General features: G+C 43.0%; 1 protein-coding gene across 2 annotated transcripts in view; it reads right to left on the bottom strand.

Moving 5' to 3' along the window:
- col5a3b (collagen, type V, alpha 3b) overlaps window positions 1-23590 on the bottom strand; it is a 52088-nt gene that overhangs the window by 7374 nt on the left and 21124 nt on the right. For both annotated transcript variants that reach the window (XM_056767733.1, XM_056767740.1), the window contains 50 exons: window positions 23197-23253; window positions 19944-19997; window positions 19343-19396; window positions 19213-19266; window positions 13841-13894; window positions 13669-13722; window positions 13513-13557; window positions 13367-13420; window positions 13193-13237; window positions 13053-13106; window positions 12924-12968; window positions 12754-12807; window positions 12628-12672; window positions 12466-12519; window positions 12339-12383; window positions 12176-12229; window positions 11977-12084; window positions 11827-11880; window positions 10902-10955; window positions 10769-10813; window positions 10580-10633; window positions 10393-10437; window positions 10259-10312; window positions 10128-10181; window positions 9950-10003; window positions 5550-5657; window positions 5355-5444; window positions 5219-5272; window positions 5026-5133; window positions 4705-4812; window positions 4565-4618; window positions 4425-4478; window positions 4240-4347; window positions 4110-4163; window positions 3970-4023; window positions 3838-3891; window positions 3701-3754; window positions 3509-3616; window positions 3376-3429; window positions 3249-3302; window positions 3110-3163; window positions 2962-3015; window positions 2779-2886; window positions 2604-2657; window positions 2470-2523; window positions 2284-2391; window positions 2150-2203; window positions 2034-2069; window positions 1893-1946; window positions 1489-1795 (listed from right to left, as the gene is read on the bottom strand). In XM_056767733.1, coding sequence (XP_056623711.1) covers window positions 1489-1795; window positions 1893-1946; window positions 2034-2069; window positions 2150-2203; window positions 2284-2391; window positions 2470-2523; window positions 2604-2657; window positions 2779-2886; window positions 2962-3015; window positions 3110-3163; window positions 3249-3302; window positions 3376-3429; window positions 3509-3616; window positions 3701-3754; window positions 3838-3891; window positions 3970-4023; window positions 4110-4163; window positions 4240-4347; window positions 4425-4478; window positions 4565-4618; window positions 4705-4812; window positions 5026-5133; window positions 5219-5272; window positions 5355-5444; window positions 5550-5657; window positions 9950-10003; window positions 10128-10181; window positions 10259-10312; window positions 10393-10437; window positions 10580-10633; window positions 10769-10813; window positions 10902-10955; window positions 11827-11880; window positions 11977-12084; window positions 12176-12229; window positions 12339-12383; window positions 12466-12519; window positions 12628-12672; window positions 12754-12807; window positions 12924-12968; window positions 13053-13106; window positions 13193-13237; window positions 13367-13420; window positions 13513-13557; window positions 13669-13722; window positions 13841-13894; window positions 19213-19266; window positions 19343-19396; window positions 19944-19997; window positions 23197-23253 — 3343 coding nt within the window. The remainder of the gene's footprint in view (window positions 1-1488; window positions 1796-1892; window positions 1947-2033; window positions 2070-2149; window positions 2204-2283; window positions 2392-2469; window positions 2524-2603; window positions 2658-2778; window positions 2887-2961; window positions 3016-3109; window positions 3164-3248; window positions 3303-3375; window positions 3430-3508; window positions 3617-3700; window positions 3755-3837; window positions 3892-3969; window positions 4024-4109; window positions 4164-4239; window positions 4348-4424; window positions 4479-4564; window positions 4619-4704; window positions 4813-5025; window positions 5134-5218; window positions 5273-5354; window positions 5445-5549; window positions 5658-9949; window positions 10004-10127; window positions 10182-10258; window positions 10313-10392; window positions 10438-10579; window positions 10634-10768; window positions 10814-10901; window positions 10956-11826; window positions 11881-11976; window positions 12085-12175; window positions 12230-12338; window positions 12384-12465; window positions 12520-12627; window positions 12673-12753; window positions 12808-12923; window positions 12969-13052; window positions 13107-13192; window positions 13238-13366; window positions 13421-13512; window positions 13558-13668; window positions 13723-13840; window positions 13895-19212; window positions 19267-19342; window positions 19397-19943; window positions 19998-23196; window positions 23254-23590) is intronic.

The following is a 23590-nucleotide window of genomic DNA, read 5'->3' as shown; positions in this document are numbered from 1 at the left end:
AAATTCTGTCAGACCTGGGCCCTGACTATTAACACTGGCAAAACCAAAATATTAACATTCCAGAAAAGACCCAGAAATCAGGGAAAAACAAAATTTCACCCTTGGCGCCACCAAAATTGATCACGTTTCAAACTACACATACCTCGGGTTGAAAATAAGTGCCACTGGAAACCTAAAGCTGGCCATGAATGAATTGAAAGAGAAAGCAAGAAGGGCATTTTACAGCATCAAAAAATCTATTCAAATTGAAATACCAGTTAGAATCTGGCTCAAAATATTTCAATCAGTCTTAGAACCAATTGCACTGTATGGCAGTGAAGTGTGGGGTCCTCTCCTGAACCATGAGTTTAACACATGGGACAAAACACCCATTGAAGCCTTACATGCTGAGTTCTGTAGGAGGTTCCTCAGAGTCCAGAGAAACACACCAAACAACGCATGTAGAGCAGAACTGGGTCAATATCCTCTACTGATGCGCATTCAGAAACGAACAATCAAATTTTGGAAACATCTAAAACTGAGTGACCCCAACTCGTTTCACTTTAAAGCCCTAAAACACCAGGAACTAAACACTGAAAGAAGTAGAATGATTCAGATGATCCTCAAACTACAAAACCAAACTAACACAACTAACAACACTCAGCATCACGACACTGACACACTCATACACAACATTCAACCCAATCACATGATAAAAGTACAAAAAGAAAATTACCTGACTTACTGGACTGAATCAACAAGAAAACAAAGTAAACTTGAATGTTATTTGACCTTAGATAGAAATTATACGACAGCAGAATATCTGAGCGCAGTAAAAGATTATAAATTAAGAAGAACAATGACGAGATACAGACTGAGCAATCACACTCTTCACATAGAGAAGGGGAGACATCGACAGAACTGGTTACCTAAAGAGAACCGCATCTGCCCATACTGTGAGAGAGGAGATGTAGAGACAGAACAACACTTCCTCATCAGCTGTCACAACTATCAGGACATTAGAAGGAAATTCTATCCCAAATTTGAAATCAATTGCCCCGACTTCAGGAAATTAGACAACAATACACAACTCCAATATTTATTAGGAGAGAAACAGGATTGTGTTTTACTAGCAGCACAATACATTGATGCCTGCCATAACAAAAGGGAGGAGTCGACCAATCAGTGATGCGCTCACAAATGTACACACACACATACAAAATGTTCTTGTTTTGTTTTGTTATTTCTAAAATGTGTATTGTTTGATTTGATGTATATTGTTTGTTTTTCATCTGTTCTAGATGTACTGTACATGTTATAAATGCTTTGGCAATACATTGTAACAATTGTCATGCCAATAAAGCACACTTGAAATTGAAAATTGAAATTGAGAGAGAGAGAGAGAGAGAGAGAAAGAGAGAGAGAGAGAGAGAGAGAGAAAGAGAGAGAGTGAGAGGGCGAGTGAGCGAGCGAGAGAGAGTCTGAGTGGGCAAGCGAGAGAGTGAGTACCGTCAGGATATTCAGGGTGACACATGTAGAGTTCTTTACAGGTGCGTGCTGGACTGTGGTAGGTGCCCAGTGGAGTTCTGAGTCCCTCCACATCTGTTCTCATAGAGGTCAAAGATGCAAACACCTCCTCCATGTTCTTCTCCTCCACCTGAACACTTTCGTCCTGCATCACTCCATCATCATCATCATCATCATCCATCATCATCTCTGCATCCTCGACAGCTGCTCCATCTACATCAGAATGTCTCCTCCTCTTCCTGTTTCCATCCAATCCCAGAGGAGATGCCCCTCCTATTGCAGGAGAACCCTGTATACACAACAAACCTCAGTCTTTTGTAAATCTCTCTCTCTCTGTCACACTCTCTCTCTCTCTCTCTCTCTTTGTGTGTGTGTGAATGACTCACTGGTGCTCCTGGGGGTCCTGCAGGACCGGTGTCTCCTCTCGGTCCAATAGGGCCCTTTAAAGTGCACAACATTAATCGATAAGCACTGTTGAGAAGACATTACATCATCACAAAAATCTGAAAAGACAGTGTGTGTCTCACCTGGTTTCCTTTAGATCCTTTCTGTCCCATAGATCCCTGAAACACACACACACAAACACAGATGAACACCTGCTGTTCACATGAAGCTTCATTATATAAGCGTGAATGAGACTCACTGAGAGTCCTGCTGGTCCAGGTGGTCCGCTGAATCCTAGAGGTCCATTTGGACCCTGTTAGCATAACGACAACAAATCAAGAGAGTGCCCTACTTTGTGTTTGTGTACATGCTTGTGTGTGTGTGTGTGTTTACCTCGTCGCCCTTCACTCCCTGTGGTCCCTGGTTTCCTGGCAGTCCTCGATCACCTTTCTCTCCAAACTCACCCGGAGGACCGATCAGACCAATCAGACCACCATGACCCTGACACACACACACAATGTCACAGCTGACCAATCAGAATCAAGCATGAGGTCACATGTGTGTGTTGTGATGATGCACCTTGTCTCCTTTCTTGCCGGGATCTCCTTTCATTCCTGCGAGTCCCCCTGGGCCCTAACCACACACACACACACACACGTATGTTACAATCACATGAGTGATGTGCTATCAAAGATGAAATATGAAAGAGTTACCATGGGTCCAGGAGGTCCAGTTTGCCCTGGAGGTCCATTCAAACCCTGTTCCCCCTGAAACACACAGACAGCATCCCAAATGAGAAAGTCTTAAAGAAAACGTGACCAAGTGACATTCTTCTCCTTTCACACAGAAGATCAAACAGAATAATTCTGTTGTAAGTGCGCTGCTCACCGCTGGTCCAGGTATTCCTGGAAGTCCCTGAGGTCCGTTTTTCCCCGGGTTCCCCTGACCCCCTACCGGCCCGGGCTTCCCCAGAACGCCCTCATATCCTAGAGCACCCTGAATACAGACAACACGTGTGATGACGAGAATCTCAAATCAACACCATGAACAGAGTCAGAATATCTCTCTCACCTTATCTCCTTTCAGACCCGGACGCCCCTCCTTTCCTTGAGGACCTAAATGACCCTGAACACACAGAGAGAGAAACACAAACACACACACACACACGGATATAAACATGTTCAGTTTATTATGTGTGACTCATTAGACACACACTCACTCGTCGTCCTGGTCTTCCCAGTGGTCCAGGCTCTCCCGAGGCTCCTGGAGGTCCCTGAATCAGCACAAATAAAGAGCATCACCTGTAGCACGCGCAATCATGACACCGTCTTCACATGAGAATGAAATGAATGTCTCACAGGTTTTCCAGGATCTCCATTGTCTCCCTTAGAACCCACGGCGCCGTCGATGCCCTGACAGACAGAACATGTGTCGTCATCATTCATCTAACATCAGATACACAACATCACACAAATAAACACTCACGTTCACACCCGGCTCTCCAGGAGCTCCGGCATCTCCAGGAAAACCAATAGGACCCTGAAGACCAAGAGAGAAGCATTATTTCTTCACATGTCTGTAGAGCGACTCAAGTCTGAACAGATGCACACTGACTGACCAGATTTCCTTTAGCTCCGTCTTCTCCTGAAGGTCCTCTGGCTCCGGGGGAACCTGCAGCTCCTGGTGGTCCCGTGTCTCCTTTCTCACTCATCTCGCCCTTCTCGCCCTGACAACACACACATTCTTGTTCATGTGCTGCTGTTGACGTGACGTGTTTCAGATTGAGATGTTTCAGATGTTTCAGACTCACTGTGCCCCCTGAGACTCCCACAGGTCCAGGATCTCCAGATTCCCCCTCTTCACCCTGTCAATCATCATCACATGAGTCACATGACGCTCAGGCTGAGCACCAATGAGATCAATGAACATCACTTGAGCACGGTTTACCTTCTCACCCACAGCGCCGGGCTGACCACGCACTCCAGGACGACCGGGAGGACCCTGAAACACAACCATTGTGTCTATAAATGAGTGTTTGTGTACGTGTACATGTGTGAGAAAGTGACAGTGTGTGTTTACCTGTCCGCCAGAGGGACCCTGAGCTCCTCTCGGGCCGAACTGACCTGGAGGACCCTACACACACAGACACATATACATACAATCACATCTGTTCAGAACTCAACAATGAATGAATGAATGAATGATGAAGATGAGCTCACCAGCAGACCAGAGTGTCCACTTTCACCTTTCTCTCCAGGAGGACCTGGCATTCCCTACACAACACACACACACATGACATGGCTGCTGATGTCACAATCCTGATGTATGTGATGATGGAAGAACAGTCACCTGTAAACCCGTCGGTCCCCTGGATCCTTTAAACCCTCTGAGACCTTCATCTCCCTTCTGACCGTACATGCCCTGTTGTCCTGGAGGCCCGGGCTCTCCGTCCACACCCTCACAAACACACACATCAGTGAGCATAACACAACATTCAGTTTAACAGTAACATGTGACTTAACTGCAACACTCACTGGAGCTCCAGGCTGTCCCTCGGGTCCCTGAACACCAGCTGGACCTGAAGGACCCTGAGACAATACATGTACACTTTAAAATAACTGCACGTGTGTGTGTGTTTGTGTGTGCGTGCGTGTGTGTGATTTCAGTCACTCACAGATTCTCCTTTATCTCCTTTACTGCCTTTCTGTCCTGGAGCCCCCGTCTCACCCTGACACACATAAACATATGATATGAGATAACATTCAGTGATTTACTGACACACCTCATCATCATCATCATCATCATCATCATCACCTTATCACCATCCTCTCCCGGGGGTCCAGGAGGTCCCGCAGCTCCTGGTAAACCCACAGCACCCTGTTCTCCATCCTGACCCGCAGGTCCGATCAGACCCTTGTCTCCCTGTACACACATACGTTACACACGTTACACGTTACACACATTACACACAAACGTTACATACACTAGACACACGTTACACACATGTTACACATACGTTACACAGACGTTACACACATACATGTTACACACACATTAGACTCACATGTTACACAAACACGTTACACACACACACAGAGTGTGATCCATCAGAGGAGGTATGGAGGCGTGTCTTACCGGCTCTCCTTTCTCTCCCATTGGTCCAGCTCCACCGATGGTTCCAGTCTGTCCAGGCTGACCGATCGCACCGGCCAGTCCAGCCGGTCCTCGCTCACCTGTGGGTCCCTGACAAGAGTTCCTCACATCAGAGTTTGACATTCACATGCTTGTATATGTTCATATGTCATGTTGTACAGGAGTAGATACATACAGCAAGTCCTGGGGGTCCGACAGGCCCCACCCCTCCCTTCAATCCAATCGACCCCTACAACACAAAGCACATGACAGTGACATCCCGGTCACACATCATACAGGTAATATCAGCATTGAGTCACGTGATAGGTTACCATGGCACCCGGTGCTCCTCGACTACCACGGAAACCTTTCAGACCCTGTGGACCGCTCTTGCCCGAAGTTCCCGAACCTCCAGGATCTCCCTGAGAACCAAACACACACAGGATTCTGTTCATGTATGATGTGACAGTAGGACAGATTTCAGAAGTCACAGGGGATGACCGCTGATGTCATGATGACTTTCTCACCTTTGCACCCTCCTTCCCAGCGGCTCCAGGTAAACCATGCTCTCCAGCTGGTCCTGGGGGTCCCGGGTGTCCTCTCTCACCCATCGGTCCTGTTTCTCCTGAATTACCCTACAACACAAACACCAGAATCAACCTCTCTTTCACTCTTTCACTAAGAAAACTATATACTAACAAACCCAATTAGAGGTCTTTAAAATTGCATGGAAAGAGAGTGCAAACTGTTACAAAAAGGCACTAAAAGCAGCAAAAGCCGAGCACTTCCGTAACCTGAAAATAAACTTATAAAAACAATCCAAGGTTTTTATTTAGTACAAGATTCAAGATTCAAAAGAGCTTTATTGGCATGATAAAAAAAATGTACATTGCCAAAGCACAAGATTAAATATAAACATGCAGAAATACAGATTAAGATAAAAAATAAGATAGAATAAAATTAAAAGTCTATAAGTAAAAATATATATATAAACATCTCAATATAAACAGAAAAAGAGTTTTAATTAAAGTTCTCAATGAGGGTGATAGTGTCAGTTTGTGTGTGTTGTCCTGTCAGTGTTGTGTTGTGTTGTGCTGGTTGTTCTTTGGTCGTGGCAGGACTTGACATATCTTGCAGCAGGTTTGAGCTTCTTGACTTTTCTCCCAGTATGTATGAGATCTTGTCCTTTTGTTGAAACTGGTCAAAGTCTTTGTGTAAGTTTGTAAACTGGGGGAAGAATGTTTCTCTGATGTGTGTGTAGTTGGGACAGGAGAGGAGAAAGTGCAGCTCTGTTTCCACTTGATTGTGTGTGCAGTGTGGACACAGTCGCTCTTCTCTCGGTGTCCATGTGTGTCTGTGTCTGCCCGTCTCTACAGTGAGCTGGTGATCACTGAGTCTGTACATGCTCAACACTTTTCTTAGTTTAGGGTCTGATACGCTTGTGAGCTATTCTGACACTTTATATTCTCTCTTTAGTGACAGATAGCATTCCACTTTACTTTGCTGAGCTGTTGCTTCTGTCCAGTGTTGGAGATATTTCTCTTTGTGTTTTGATCATTTGGTTTAGTCTGGCTGGGGTTTGGGGTTGACTTGGGCATGTTTGGGGTTGTAGAGTTAGTTGTGAGATCAGTTGGATGAAGGGGTTTCTCTCTGGGCTCAGCTCTTGATGACTTAAGGCTTTGTGATGGAGTGTGTCTGTGTCGCTGTTCTTAAGGTGTGTGTAGAATTTTAAAGCTCTTTTTTGTATTTTAATGATTAGAGTTACAATTGCTTTACAATTGAGTTACAATTGCTATCAAACTATCAAACAAACAGACTTCACCTGACTTGGTTATTCCGCCGCACCTTGGTAGGAATGAATTAATTAATTTTTCTATAGAGAAAATCGAGAAAATACGAGATAACATAGCTAAAACCAAACCTCCAAGTGTGTCTGAAGAATTAATATCAACCATCACCCAAAAAGAAAAGTGTTTTTCTCCTGTAAATCAGAAAGATTTAATTAAACTTATTGCAACATCCAAACCGACAACATGCTTATTAGACCCCATTCCGACTACTTTATTAAAAGAGTTACTACCTGTTGCAATTGAGCCCATTTATAACATTATTAACTCGTCAATCAATCTAGGACATGTACCAGGGCCCTTTAAACTGGCTGTAATCAAGCCTTTTGTCAAAACACCAAACTTAGACCCCAACGAACTTGGAAGCTATAGACCGATTTCAAATCTCCCGTACTTGTCCACTCAGTTGTTTACTTTCCTACAAAATAATGACATACACGAAAAGTTTCAGTCTGGCTTCAGACCGCATCACAGCACTGAAACTGTGCTCGTTAGAATTACAAATGACCTTCTTATTGCTTCAGATAAAGGTAACATCTCACTCTTAGTCCTGCTTGACCTTAGTGCTGCTTTCCATACTGTAGACCATAAAATACTATTGGATCGTTTACACAATTATACTGGTATTCAGTGACAGGCACTTACAAGGGTTCAGATCTTACTTAACAAACCGATATCAATACGTCCATTTAAATGGGAAATCGTCAATTCTCACGCAAGTAAATTATGGATTACCTCAGGGATCGGTTTTAGGACCCTTGCTTTTCTCCATATACATGCTGCCCCTCGGCAACATTATTAGAAAACATGGAATTAGCTTCCACTGTTATGCAGATGATACTCAGCTATATATCTCATCAAGACCAGATGATTCCTTTAAGCTATCCAAACTGGCAGAGTGCATCGAGGACATAAACATTGGATGACTAGTAATTTCCTTCTTTTAAACTCTAGCAAAACAGAAATATTACTTATAGCACCAAAATCAAGTAAACAGAATATCTCCGATTACAGCCTGCAAATTGAAGGCTGCACTTTTTTCTCCAACAAATACAGTAAAAGATCTAGGCATTATATTAGACGACAACCTGTCATTTAAAAATCAAATCTCAAATATCACAAAAACAGCCTTTTTCCACCTTAGAAATGCATTTGTGACCTCAAGACTTGACTATTGTAATGTTCTACTTAGTGTTTGTCCTGTATCATCGATAAACAAACTACAGTTAGTTCAGAATGCACCTACCAGAGTTCTTACCAGGTCAAGAAAATATTATATTATATAAAATATTTTATCATCGCTTCACTGGCTATGCGTTAAGTATCGTATTGATTTTTTAAAGTTCTTTTAATTACTTACAAAGCCTTAAACCGTTTAGCCCCTACTTACTTAACTGAGCTTCTGTCACATTACAACCCATCACACTCTGTAATATCTCAAAACTCAGGACTTTTTATAACACCTAGATTTCTCAAACGTAGCACCTAAACTCTGGAATAGCCTTCCTGATACTATTCGAGGGTCAGACACACTCTCTCAATTTAAATCTAGATTAAAGACACATCTTTTCATCCAAGCTTTCACTTAATGCATAGTTAATGAACAGCAGCTACGCTAATTATTCTCTTTCTGCCTCCGCCTCATATGCCCATCCACCAGGTCCAGATGATCAACATATGCTCATCCCCACCTAGAGATTACGCCAGCTACAGCTGCAGACTGACTGACCACCCCTGCTCCATCTAAGGCAATTCCACCACCACCTGTCTTGATTCAACAATCATGTCATTTTTTTCTTGGTCTTCGTGGAGTCATGGCATTGCCTTGGGTTTTGTGTGAGAAAGACATGGCTTTGTTTATATTTTGGCTTGCCATGTGCTTTCTCGTGTCTCTTCGGCGTTTAACCCCCTTTTGTCTTGTTATTGCTTGTTAATCAGTTCATGCCTCACACCTGTTCACTGTTGATTTGCTCCCCTTTAAATAGTCCTCATGTTTCATTGTCTTGTGTCGGTCATTGTGTTTGGTTGTCTCTGTGCCTTGTGCTATGTTTGTTTGGATTATCTGTTACTTATGCTTGTGTTAAGGTGATGGTGGTCTCGTGGGTTAAAGCACTGAACTGGTAAATCAAAGGTTGCTGGTTCGATCCCAGCAGCCACCACCAGTGTGTCCTTGAGCAAGACACTTTACTCCATGTTGCTCCAGGGGGATTGTCCCTGTAATAAGTGCACTGTAAGTCGCTTTGGATAAAAGAGTCTGCCAAATGACTAAATGTGTTTCTGTCATGTCTAGTAAGTCTTTAGTTTAGTTAATGTCAAGTTATTGTTAGTCTAGTGTTAAGTTAGTCTTTGTGCAGTGCTTTTATATTAATTTCTTGTTCCTGTTTTTTTTACCCCATCGTGGGTCCTTGTTTTGTATTTACTGTAAAAATAAGTCGCCCATCTGTAATACGACCATCTGACCATCCCAGCTCATATCACTCCATCCCCAACCAAGAGCAAAGACGGATTACTTGTCACATTAATGCTGAAGTTACAATACTTGGTATTTAATGCTAAACTTACATCACATGACAGCAGTTTGAAGTTATAGCTGCATTCAGTGGCCCTGATTGGAGGTTGTTGGGTGGGTGTTGTGGGGAGTGGGGGGGCTCGTTGGTTGTGGTTGGGGGGTTTCAATTGTTGGGGCTGTGTGGGTCTGGTTTGGTCTTGTTTTGTGGTCGATGTCGGACAACAGAGGAATAAAGTTACAACATGCCATTACTATTTTCCCTGGTTGTTCCTCTGATTTCTGGTGTCGATCGTGGATATTTGCTCGGTGGCTTTTGGTCGGGGTCACTGAGTGCAGCTATGACACGTCAGAGGGGATCTGGCACTCTCGGCTGAGCCTGGTTTCTCCCAAGGTTTTTTTATTCTCCATTAATCAATCATTGGAGTTTGGGTTCCTCGCCACAGCAGGGCAGAGGGGCAATTCCCGAGAACGTTGTGTCACATAAACTGCAGTATACAGTATAAGAGCATCTATCTTTGGTGAAGGATTACACTTACAGAAGCAAAAAAATTATTTAAAAAAATGAATTTACCTGTGGTCCAACAACACCGGTGGGTCCCGGGGGTCCAGTCTTTCCTTGAAAACCCTTTGACAGAAAACAAAGCCATCAAATCTGCACTCCAGAAGAAAACACGCTTCACATGTCAATGATCTCTTGACACGGTAGTGTATTGATATTGAATGTAACGGTTTGGTGTTTTATTGCTCACCGGCTCCCCCCGCTGGCCCGGATGACCCGGCAGACCGTCCTTCCCCGCAGGCCCCTGCAAACACATCCGAGTGTGTTTATATGAATCATAGACTGTGTGTGATTGTATCAGATGAGATGAGCGTCACTCACATTAGGCCCTTTGGGACCCGTCTCTCCTATTCGTCCCTGAGGTCCTTGTGGCCCCTAAAACACCAACATCATCATGACATGAACTATAGACACGATACACAAATACTATATCTGCTGTGTGAGTGTGTTCTTACTCTCTCTCCTGTGGTTCCTGGAGGGCCGTCATGTCCTGCAGACCCCTAAAACAAAGGGAGCCTCATTCTTCTTTCTCTCATTATGACATGACATAATGATGATAAATCATGAAGACTGATGTACCAGATGATTATGACTTGATTCTATACTCTGACCAACTGTGAGTGTTGATGTAACCGTTCTCACCTTTTCTCCTGATTTGCCAGTGGGACCTCTTGCACCCCTCCCTCCTCGAGCACCCTATACACACACGCACACACACACACACACACACACACACACACACACACACACACACACACGCACACACACACATCAGGTTTACTGTGTGGGACTGATTTGACACATGTATGATGGTGTTAACGAGACACTCACATTCGGACCCCTCTGACCGGCGGTCCCTGCAGGACCTGGTGGACCCTGAAATAAACATTCAAAGTATATTAACATATTCCTGCTTTCGTCAACAGTCTGAAATGTTGTTGTAACATCATGTTATAAATGTTACCTTCTTCCCTTTTTCACCTAGAAGTCCCACAGGTCCTGGAAAACCATCAGCACCCTGAGAGTAAAACCAAAGTCTTTAATATGAACAAGATGTGCCACTGCAGTTACAATGAACGGTGAGGAATGCACCGCTCAATATGGCCGCTCCAGCGCAGGAAGTCCCGCCCCAGTAAAACGAGCCAATCGTCAATCAGTAAAGACTGTTGTTGTGTTCTCACCAAACGCGAATGAAGCATTAAGCTCGAGTCTTTTTCAATGCAAAGACGCGATAGGACATCCTGGGACGCACGAATCACGCGAGTTGAAAGATCTGAACTCTGCCAAAAATCTGCACTGCGTTAACCAATCGAGCGCAGGCAGAAATCCTAAACAACAATGGAGGACAAAATCATTGTTGCTGTATGTGGATACCTGGAGCTGTACATACATCTTACTTTTATCAAAACAGAAATAAAAAGTATCTTGCTTGTAAGAAAGTGAGTGAGGAGGTCAGACAATCTGGTAGGTTTTAAAAAACGCTCTTTACTCAATTTGAGCAATGTATATATATATATACACGAGACAGGAGTCGCCTGACAGAAGCCCCTCTCACGACGCCAATTTGCGCCTGTTGTGAAGTGAATTTCATGCGCGAATGAAGTGTGTAAACTCAAAATGTTTAAGCGTCCGATTTATTTGCGCAAGTCGCGTTTGGTGGGAACGCTCTATGAGGATTCTATGGGCCGGGGCTCTCGTGAGTCGCTTGTCAAACTATGCGCAGGAGCATGATGAGGCGACCACAAAAAAGGTGATTTTAGCGCAATTTAAAGTTATGATACAGATCATGTTTAATTGTGGATATGAAATTTGCTGATTCATTGTGTCTTTAATTAGCGATTAGAAATATCAACACACAAACATACACAAACGTCTCGTCTTCATCTCACCTTCAGACCCTGACGGCCCGGGTAACCAGGTAAACCAGGAACCCCCAGTTTCCCCTGAGAGGAGCGAATGAAAAGAGAAAGAGGGTTGGGTCATGAACGGATGGAGAGAGTGACAGATATGAATGGTAATGCTGAAGTTGTGTGTTTGACCTTTTCTCCAGCGATGCCTGCCGGTCCAGCTTCACCCAAAGGTCCACTCTGACCTTTAGGACCCTCAGGACCATCTTCACCTCGCACACCTAGAGCTCCTGAGTCTCCCTGTCAAACACACACACAAAGACGGCTGTGAGTGTGTCACGTGTGTGTGTGTGTGTATATATGTATGATTTGTGTGTGTGTGTGTCATTACAGTGTCTCCTTTAGCACCCATTTCTCCTTTTGCTCCTGGGAAACCATCTTCACCCTGAACAGGAAACACAACAATCAATCGATCATCACATAATCTCCAGTTGGGATGATATGATATAATCTGATGAATCTCTGGATGTTTTAGTTTGAACATGTGATCTCACCTTCTCTCCTTTACTGCCCTTCAGTCCCCTGAGCCCTTCAGCACCCTGAAACACACACACATGTACAGTTATTACACACACACACACACACAGTTATATATGTGATGATGGGGATGATTAACAGTACTTTGACTCCTCTGGGTCCAGGATATCCCACAGGCCCCTGAACACCTGTTGCACCCTTCATCACAAAACTCAAATCAATCAATCACTTTATTATCAGCAATCCTGACATAACATCTCTCTCTCTCTCTCTCTCTCTCTCTCTCTCTCTCTCTGTGTGTCTCACCGGCAGGCCTTTCTCTCCCGGTGGTCCCTCTCGTCCTGGATGACCCTGTGTACAGAAGAAACAGTCAGTATAACTGACTGGTATACTCACTCTCTCACTCTCTCTCTCCCTCAATAACTGACTCACCGATGGACCGTCCACACCCGGTAACCCCTTCATTCCCTTCTTCCCCTGTGGACCCTGAAACAAACACACTGAACATTATTCTGACAGAAACCCCCCCACTGTCACAAAAGAACACCAATCACAGGTGATATTTCATCTTTTGTATCTTGACATGTTTTCAGATGTTTCACCTTTTCTCCTGGTAATCCAATCGCTCCCTGAGGTCCCGGAAAACCCTGCAGGACAAAAGACACACCAGTCACAAGAAGTGTGTGTGTACGTGTGCGTGTGTGTGTGTGTGTGTGTGTATGTGTGTGTACCTGGAATCCTGGGTTTCCCTGCTGTCCTGGTGCTCCGGGTTCTCCAGCGGGTCCCTGTGTGATGTCACATAACAACACTATGACTTCGTGACATCCACATGTGTGACATCACATCTCAACCCTGATCAGTGTGTACCTACCAGATTTCCCTTTGAACCCTGAGGTCCATCAACTCCACGGACACCCTGTGTCACAGACGCACACACAAACACACACACACGCACACAAACATGCGTATCAGCATTAGATTATATTTACAGTGGAACTGTGGCAGAAGTCAGTGTGGCATCACTGACAGTCTTCTTTAGCCTCACCTGCAGTCCCGGAGGGCCGAGTGGACCCCGCGTTCCTGTCAACCCCGCCAGACCCTGTGACAATCAAACAACACAACATAACACAACTCATGATTGAAGATTTTACACCAATGATCATTCTGACGAGATAATGTGTAAATACATACAGGCTCTCCTGGCTGACCTCTCGGACCCGACTGCCCGTCTGACCCCTAAAATGATCATCACATTACAATTATTATCACACACACACACACACACATGCACACACACACGCACACACATGCACGCACACACACACACACAAAGAAACTTTCACTCACTTTTTCTCCAGGGCCTCCTGGTGGACCGGCTGGCCCTTTCTTGCCTGTATCTCCCTGCAGAGCACACACACGCCACACACACACGCACATAAGGACATACACACATCTGTCGCTTATAATGAGGCTCTTTAACATAATGAGTTTTAATGAGTCCTGATGGAAGATCATTTACCCTGTGACCATTGTTTCCAGGAAGACCCGGTAACCCATCAAACCCTCTGTCACCCTATAGATCAGAGAGTGAGAGAGAGAAAGAGTGAGAGAGAGAGAGAGTGATAGATAGAAAGAGAGAGAGTGTGAGAGAGAGAGAGAGAGAGAGAGAGAGAGAGAATTTTTCAAACATCTTTATGTAACAAAAATAATTGGTCAGATCAAAACACACAACTTTTCAAAAGGAAATTGTAAAATAAAATTATTTTTCAATGACAGAACACAAAGTTCCTCTATGACACCAAATTCCTTCAAAAATATGTAAGGAGTCCATAGCTTTGTAGAAAGAAAAATCAATTAAAAGCCTTGATTTTACCATAGCTATACATACCCATTCAACATCATAATCAATTCCTCGCTCAATCTTATCTCTTCTGCTAATGTAGATGGCCATTTTGGCTTTACCCAAAATAAAATTAAGCAATTGACATTCATCTTTTCTTTTTTTAACATATTTAAAACCCAAGATAAAAGTTTGCATAGAAAAATCTTCATTAAAAGATTTAAAGAGGTTTTGCAAACCATCACATAATGGCTTAAGCCTTGTACAGTGTAAAAAGATATGAAAAACAGTCTCTCTTTGAAGACAAAAAGGACATCCATTACTAACATCTGGATTTAAAACAGAAATAAAAGCATTAACAGCGATAATACCATGCAGAATTCGCCATTGTAGATCTCCAGCTCTTTTAGTTAACGGTGGCTTGTACAGTGCTCTCCACTCCGGTCTAATATTATTACTCAATTTAAAAACAGTACGCCACGGTGTGTCAACCCTATCATGTAGTCCCTTTTTATTAAGAGATTTTACACAAGCTTTATTCAGCGTTTTCCCATTGCTTTCATCCAAATCCATATCTGACACATTTCCAGATTCCAAAAAAAACCCTGTGCAATCACCAAAGTTTTGTGAAAGAACCAGATTAGGAAACCGATCATTCTCATTAGGGATGAATTCCCCTTCATTTTAACCTTGAAGCATTTTTAATTCTTCTATTGTTAACACAGATTGTAATTTCTTTAGTACTTGTGTAACAATTCGAATGGATTTCACTCCTAGCAGAACACCTACTTCCTCAGCTTTTTCAAAATTTGGGCCAGCCACTTTGACTAAACATCCAACAGTTATAATCTTAACTTTAATTAAAGCTGCAGTCAATGTCCGATATGCACCCAAAGAGTCCAAACGTGATCCATAGATCAAGGGTTCCTTCAACAGCCAGAATAATGATGACATAGAACAAGTTCTTTCCACTTTAAAGAGATCCCATACTTTAAAAAGGTTCTTGTAAAACTCTGGCATCCTTGATGTGATGACTTTTTTGGGATCCAACTGGAACAAAGACTTATCCATGCATAGTCCTGTGGCAGTCTTTAAAATCATGCTGGCCACTGGCCTCAAAATTAAGTTCTCTGAGCCGGTGAGGAATCGCTGTATGAGTTGTAATCGAAAAGCTGCAGTCCTACTTTGTAGGTGTACGAGTCCTTGTTCTCCTTCTTCCTTTGACAAATACAATACATTATGAGGCACCCAATGCATTTTATCCCCCCAAAAATTAGTTAAAATAGATTGGATTTCCCAAGTAAATAAGCAGGTGGGTCAATACAAGCCAGTCGGTGCCATAGAGAAGAGGCCACCAAGTTATTAATAATAAGGGCACGTCCTCTATAAGATAAACTCTTTACAATCCATTTCCATTTCATTAACCGACCTTCAATTTTTTCGATTATTCCTTCCCAATTTTTCTGAACCATCATTTCATCTCCTAAAAACACTCCTAAATATTTTAAACCATCTTTTTTCCAGGTTAAGCCCATTGGAAGTATTGGTACCACACTTTCCCACTTTCCTATTAACACTGCTTCACTTTTACCCCAGTTTACTCTAGCCGAAGAGATGATTTCAAAATTCCTCAATTTTTTTAATAAACTGTACACATCATTTTGCTTATTAAGTATTATGACAACATCATCAGCATATGCTGATAAACATAAAGTGCTTTTGCATGCCTGTACAGATACCCCTTCTAAAACACAAGTGGTTCAATTGCCAATGTGTAAAGAATCCCAGACAGAGAACAGCCCTGTCTTACCCCTCGACAGACTTTAAAAGGAGCACACAAGCCACCGTTAACTCTCAATACACTCTCAATGTCATTGTATAAAACTTTTATATATCCAATAAAATAAGAAATAAAACCAAATGCTTGTAGAGTTTTCCACAGATAGTTGTATTCTACTCGATCAAACACTTTCTCTTGGTCTAAGGGAAATCAAAATCATATCTAAACCCATAATTTTAGAGACATCAAAAATATCTCTTACTAAATGAATATTGTCAAAAATTGAACGTCCAGGGACACAGTAAGACTGACCAGAATGGATCACTTCCTCCAAAACCTTTCCCATCCTAGTAGCTAACACTTGAGAGCAATTTGTAGTCGCAGCACAACAAAGATACAGGTCTCCAGTTTTTAATGTCTCTTACATCACCTTTTTTTGACAAAAGGGTAAGGACCCGCCCTTGTACTAAACTGTCGCTGAAAACTGCCAGCAGATCCTCCCCTATCACAGGCCAAAAAGCTTTATAAAACTCAAAAGGGATTCCGTCTATCCCAGGGGCCTTGCCATTCTCCAAACTTTGGAGAGCTTCATGCAGTTCAGCTAGGCTGATAGCCTTCTTGAGTGCTGCATTAGCGTCTCCAGAGACTATTGGTAATGCTTCAAAGAAACCCTTTTCAACGACCTGATCTTCCCTGTGTTCACAACTATACAGTTTTTCATACAAAGCATATGCTCTTTTTCGAATTTCAATAGGGTCTGATATCAGAGAACCAGTCTCAGAAAGTAAAGAATGAATGACACTTTTTTGACCATTCATTTTTCTATGCTAAAAAAGAATTTTGAAGGCATATCTATCTGGTCTACATCTTTAAAACGTGATCGAACTAGAGCCCCCTGTGCTTTCGCTCTTTGCATGTCAGACAACACAGATTTCTTTAAAAAAAGGGCTTCAATATGTTCTTGATTTCCACTTGACTGTGCCACTTCTTGAAATTTCAGAATTTCCTCTTCTAAGGCTTTAAGGGATTTAAATACAGTTGAAAGAAAAAGTATGTGAACCCTTTGGGCTTACTTGGATTTCTTCATAAATTGGTCATAAAATGTGTTCTGATCTTCATCTAAGTCACAACAATAGAGAAACACAGTCTGCTTAAACTAATACCGCACAAACATTATACGTTTTCATGTTTTTATTGAACACAACATGTAAACATTCATAGTGCAGGGTGGAAAAAGTATGTGAACCTTTGGGTTTAATAACTGGTTGACCCTCCTTTGGCAGCAATAACCTCAACCAAACGTTTCCTATAGTTGCAGATCAGACCTGCACAACGGTCAGGAGAAATTTTGGACCATTCCTCTTTACAAAAGTGTTTCAGTTCAGCAATATTCTTGGGATGTCTGGTGTGAATCGCTCTCTTGAGGTCATGCCACATCATCTCAATCGGGCTGAGGTCAGAACTCTGACTGGGTCACTCCAGAAGGCGTATTTTCTTCTGTTGAAGCCATTCTGTTGTTGATTTACTTCTATGCTTTGGGTCGTTGTCCTGTTGCATCGTCCATCCTCTGTTAAGCTTCAGTTGGCGGACAGATGGTCTTAAGTTTTCCTGCAAAATGTCTTGATAAACTTTGGAATTCATTTTTCCATCGATGACAGTATAGCGAGGAAGGCGTGGCGAGAGCCTTTAGACAAAGGGGCGGGGCCGGTGGCGTGAGTGATAATGTCTATCAGCTGTGCGCACACCGGCTCCGCATTTCTGATGGTGGAGATCGGAAGCATAAAAGAACGAGCTGACAGAAGGTACGATGAGAGAGGACCGGGCCCAAACATGTTTGTATTTGTGTTTGTGTTTGTGCTATGTTCGCCGGCGGTCGGCCGTGAGGGGCCGCGGGCTATTATTACTTTATTAAATGTTTGTTTAAATGTTTGCCGGTTCCCGCCTCCTTCCTTCCATGTCTTGAGACGTATTACAGACAGTAATCCGTCCAGGGCCTGAGGCAGCAAAGCAGCCCCAAACCATGATGCCCCCTCCACCATATTTCACAGTTGGGATGAGGTTTTGATGTTGGTGTGCTGTGCCTTTTGTTCTCCACACATAGCGTTGTGTGTTCTTTCCAAACAACTCAATTTTGGTTTCATCTGTCCACAGAATGTTTTGCCAGTAGTGCTGTTGAACATCCAGGTGCTCTCTTGCAAACTTCAAACGTGCTGCAATGTTTTTTTTGGACAGCAGTGGCTTCCTCCGTGGTGTCCTCCCATGAAGTCCATTCTTGTTTAATGTTTTCCTTATTGTAGATGTGTCAACAAAAATGTTAGCATGTGCCAGAGATTTCTGTAAGTGTTTAGCTGACACTCTAGGATTCTTCTTCACCTCATTGAGCATTCTGCGCTGTGCTCTTGCAGTCATCTTTACAGGACGACCACGCCTAGGGAGTGTAGCAACAGTGCTGAACTTTCTCCATTTGTAGACAATCTGTCTTACCGTGGACACATGGACATCAAGGCTTTTAGATATACTTTTGTAGCCCTTTCCAGCTTCATGTAAGTCAACAATTCTTGATCGTAGGTCTTCTGAGAGCTCTTTTGTGCGAGGCATGGTTCACATCAGACAACGCTTCTTCAGAACAGCAAACTCAAAACTGGTGTGTGTTTTTTATTTCGATTCTGAAACCTTATCTTTCTTTTTTCTCTTTAAAGGTGCTTTAAAGACAGCCTGATCCATATCCATCATTAACTCATCACTTGAAATGATATTCTCTGTAGAGGACGTTTGGTCCGGCACTATATTTACATTTGAAATATCCATGTTCTCATCAATCTTAGACTTATTCTTGACAATGCCGGGGAGAACTAATTCATTCACTCCATGATTTTCTACTGTGACCTGATCCACCGGTAAGTCGCCACCTTAACTGCGTGACGCCACGTGAGTTTGGACAAACCGTGCACTCGCTGGGCCGTCATACTTCCAAAAATGGACAGCACGCGGCCCCAGAAAACACAATGGTAAGATCAGAGACAGAATTAATAGGAAATAAAGGAAAGTAATCAAAATCCACTCACACCACTCTGCACCGCGCTCACGCTACTCCGTACACTCACGCTCAACAATCACACCGGAAATGAGAGAGAGAGAGAGAGAGAGGGAGAGAGAGAGAGGGAGAGAGAGTGAGAGAGAAAGAGATCCTTAATGTCACTTAACCACAACAAGAGAGAGAAATAAAGTGACGCATGAACAGCAGGTAAATGTCAGAGACAGAGAGACTCACTTTAGCTCCTGTTTCACCTGGTTCACCTCGGCCTCCATCACTCCCTCCACGGCCCTGTTAAAACACACACGTGTGTGTACTGTAATGTGTTACAGAAGATGATGTGTGTTGTGTGTGGTGCTCAACTTACTCTTTTCCCCATTTTACCATTCTGTCCTGGAAGACCTGGTAACCCACGAGGACCCTACAAATACAACACAAAAACACAACATCACGTGATTCATGTGCGCTTGTGTGTGATGAGCAGCAGCTGTTTAATGTTCAAAACATTATTAATATTATTATGAGCAGTGTTCTGTCTCAGTTGTCTCTGTGAGAAACTGAATGTGTGTGATTTTACCTGACATGTGTGTGTTGTTACCTGACATGCGTGTGATGTTAACTGACATGTATGTGCTGTTGCCTGACATGTGTGTGTTGTTACCTGACATGCGTGTGATGTTAACTGACATGTATGTGCTGTTGCCTGATATGCGTGTGATGTTACCTGACATGCGTGTGATGTTAACTGACATGTATGTGCTGTTGCCTGACATGCGTGTGATGTTACCTGACATGCGTGTCTTGTTACCTGACATGTTTGTGATTTTACCTGACATATGTGAGGAAATAAATAACTGTGTCACAACAAAACATAAGTTATTTTGTTGGAAGGGTTCCAGCACTGATCTATTAACACCTCTCATCCAATCAGAATGAGACTACAGGTTATAATACACATGAACTCATACCGGCGGTCCTGTTGATCCATGATCCCCCTTCAACCCCCTCGACCCTGAAGAACCCTGACAACACACAACAACAAACTTTGGTCAGTTAATAAGAATAATTTATGTTATTATTTATTAAGACAGCTTTCCTGTAGCTCAGTGGTAAGAGCATTGCATTAACAACGCAAGGTTGTGGGTTTGATCCCAGGGGATTGCACAAACCTATGTATAAATGTATAAGATAATACAATGTAAGTCTGCCAAATGCATAAATGTAAATCTATTATTTATTTGAATGAATTAAATAAGCTGTTTCATGTCTTTCCTTGAATCAATTCTAATCAAGGTTGATATATGATATATAAGGTAATATAGTGACAGGAAGAGGAGAGAGAGAGAGAGAGAGAGAGAGAGAAGGAGTGAGAGAGAGAGAGAGAGAGAGAGAGAGAGAAGGAGTGAGAGAGAGAGAGAGAGAGAGAGAGAAGGAGTGAGAGAGAGAGAGAGAGAGAGAGAGAGAGAGAGAGAGAGAGAGAGAGAGAGAGAGAGAGAGAGAGAGAGAGAGAGAGAGAGAGAGAGAGAGAGAGAGAGAGAGAGAGAGAGAGAGAGAGAGAGAGAGAGAGAGAGAGAGAGAGAGAGAGAGAGATGGAAACACAATGGGACAAACACCCAATAGAGATTCTGCAAACAGAAATGTGTAAAAACATTCTACGGGTACAGAGAAAAACTCCAAACAACGCCTGCAGAGCAGAATTAGGACTGTATCCTCTAATTATTAATCACACGCAGTGTTATATTCCCATATAACAACCACTCAAAACTAGTAACACACGGTAACCCGGGGGCAGCAAATCAGTTTGACTTTTTCTTGTTGGACAAATGAAATATAAATATGTCATATTTATATTCCATTCCATTCCATTTTCTACAGCTTATCCGAACTACCTCGGGTCACGGGGAGCCTGTGCCTATCTCAGGAGTCATCGGGCATCAAGGCAGGATACACCCTGGATGGAGTGCCAACCCATCGCAGGGCACACACACTCACTCATTCACTCACTCACGCACTCACACCCTAAGGACAATTTTTCCAGAGATGCCAATCAACCTACCATGCATGTCTTTGGACCAGGGGAGGAAACCGGAGTACCCGGAGGAAATTCCCGAGGCACGGGGAGAACATGCAAACTCCACACACACACAAGTCGGAAGCGGGAATCGAACCCCCAACCCTGGAGGTGTGAGGCGAACGTGCTAACCACTAAGCCACCGTGCCCCCTCATATTTATTTATGTTACAAATATAACATATAACCAAATTGCCTGTTCATGACATTTGAACATCGTTTTTTACCTTAAAACCCAAAGTAAACGTCTTTTCCTCACAGATGGTCTGTATTCAGTAAAAGTTAGCTAATAAGACATTTTACGTACAGTTTTTTTCTCATGTGGCAATTAGCCGTGTAATAAGCAGGATAATGTACAAGCAGCCGGCTGTCTGTACGTTATCACTAACATACTGAACGTGCATACAGACTGTATATAGAGGCATCATGACAAACTTCAATACACACACTGAACATGCACAAGACAAAACAACGTCCAATGCATGAAATAAATCACATTCTGATGTGTCAACCCTACCCGCACACACAGACACACATACACTCAATAACCCACATGCACACACACTCTCAATACCACACACACACACACACACACACTCAAACAGACACACACTCTCACTAATACACACACATGCACACACACACTCTTAATAACACACGCACACTCAAAAACCCACATGTTTGCCTGACCCTAACCCTAACCTAAACCTGATTATAACCTAAACCCTAAAACCAGGTCTTGACCCTCAAACAGCCCTTTAAAGGGGTCTCAGAAAGTGAAAATGTCCTCACTTTACTCTCTTAGTCCTCACTCTGCTGGTCTAAAACTCAAACTGGTCCTCATAAAGATAGATGTACAAGTACACACACAGACAGATCAATAACACACACACACACAGACACACACAGCTCAACTCAACTCAACTTTATTTATATAGCGCTTTTTACAATTTTCATTGTTACAAAGCAGCTGTACATGAGACACATTGAATACAAGAAAAACAACTAAAGGCATACACCTGTAAAAACAAGAAAAAGGTGAAAACACAAAAGACAGACATACAAATGCTCCACACACACAATATGCATACATACTTACACACATTGACATAGACGCAAACACACTCGCACACTGAAGATGTCACGAATGAGGTTCCTGCAGACTCTTCCGTTCGCCACCAGAGGGCTCCCTCCCCAGAATATTGAACCTATTTGGACTCCATTTCCCATATGCCTGTTGCTGATTACTTGCACACCTGAACTTCATTGTGGGAGCTATTTAAGTCATGTACCCTCCTTGGATCTTTGCGAAGTCTTGTTTGGCCCCGGTTAACATTTCTGAGCTGTATCTCCTACTACCTGCATATCTGTGTATTTCCTCTGGATTGCCTATACCTTTCGTGTTTGTTTGCTGCTTGTCTTTGGACTCTGATCTCTGGTTACTGGAACTCAAGATTGTTTGCCACCTGCCTCGCCTTACGCCTCCCACTGGATTAAGATTGTCTGCTGCCTGCCCCGACCCATGCCTGCTATTGGATTACGAACCGTCTCAAGATGCGAGAGTTTCATTACAGAAAGCACACATTTGAGATAAAGGAGAGAGAATCACAGGTCAAATATTAAACGCACTATAAATTCCTATATGCAATATTAATTATGTCTAACTTCTAAATTCTAAAGCAGCCCCCCCAGCCAGGCAAATAGTTTACAATATGCAAATGGCGGCGAGGAACCCAAAACTCCAATCGAGAAAAAAAAATTCAGGAGAACCCAGGACCAACCAGGGGATTCCAGTTCCCCTCTGGCAAAAGCTGCTGCCTCTGCACAAGCTCAACAGTGCTTGCACAACAAGGCTAAATAAAAATAAATAAACTTACTAATAAAATAAGTTATAGATTTAAGATTATCATTAATAATCTAATAGCATTTAGAAATTTTTGTAGTGAAATCGTGTCAAGTCACACAGGCCCTCACGAACGCATCCACACACAAAAACACTAAAAAACACACACAATCAATAACACACACATCCATGCACGGATACACACACACACTCTCAATAACACATGCACACACAGAGACACACAGGCCCGCACGCACGCATCCACTCACACACATACACACGCACACACAAAGGTTGTGTAGACTCACCAGTGGACCGGGACGTCCGATGAGTCCCAGCGGTCCGGGTGGACCTTTCAAAGACAGCTGAGACACAAACATCACAACAAATATAGAATTACAGGTGAAATGGACACATTCCTGAGGCTCTGTGAACATGGATTTGAGTGTGTGTAGAGTTGATTTAGTTTGTGCGAGTGTGTGTAGAGTTGATTTAGTGTGTGCGAGTGTGTGTAGAGTTGATTTAGTGTGTGCGAGTGTGTGTAGAGTTGATTTAGTTTGTGCGAGTGTGTGTAGAGTTGATTTAGTGTGTGCGAGTGTGTGTAGAGTTGATTTAGTGTGTGCGAGTGTGTGTAGAGTTGATTTAGTGTGTGCGAGTGTGTGTGTAGAGTTGATTTAGTTTGTGCGAGTGTGTGTAGAGTTG

The sequence above is a fragment of the Triplophysa dalaica genome, chromosome 2 (genome assembly GCF_015846415.1).
Source record: "Triplophysa dalaica isolate WHDGS20190420 chromosome 2, ASM1584641v1, whole genome shotgun sequence".
Lineage (NCBI taxonomy): Eukaryota > Metazoa > Chordata > Actinopteri > Cypriniformes > Nemacheilidae > Triplophysa > Triplophysa dalaica.
The sequence above is the reverse complement of the archived record's forward strand: the minus strand, read 5'-3'. Positions and strand labels throughout refer to the sequence as shown.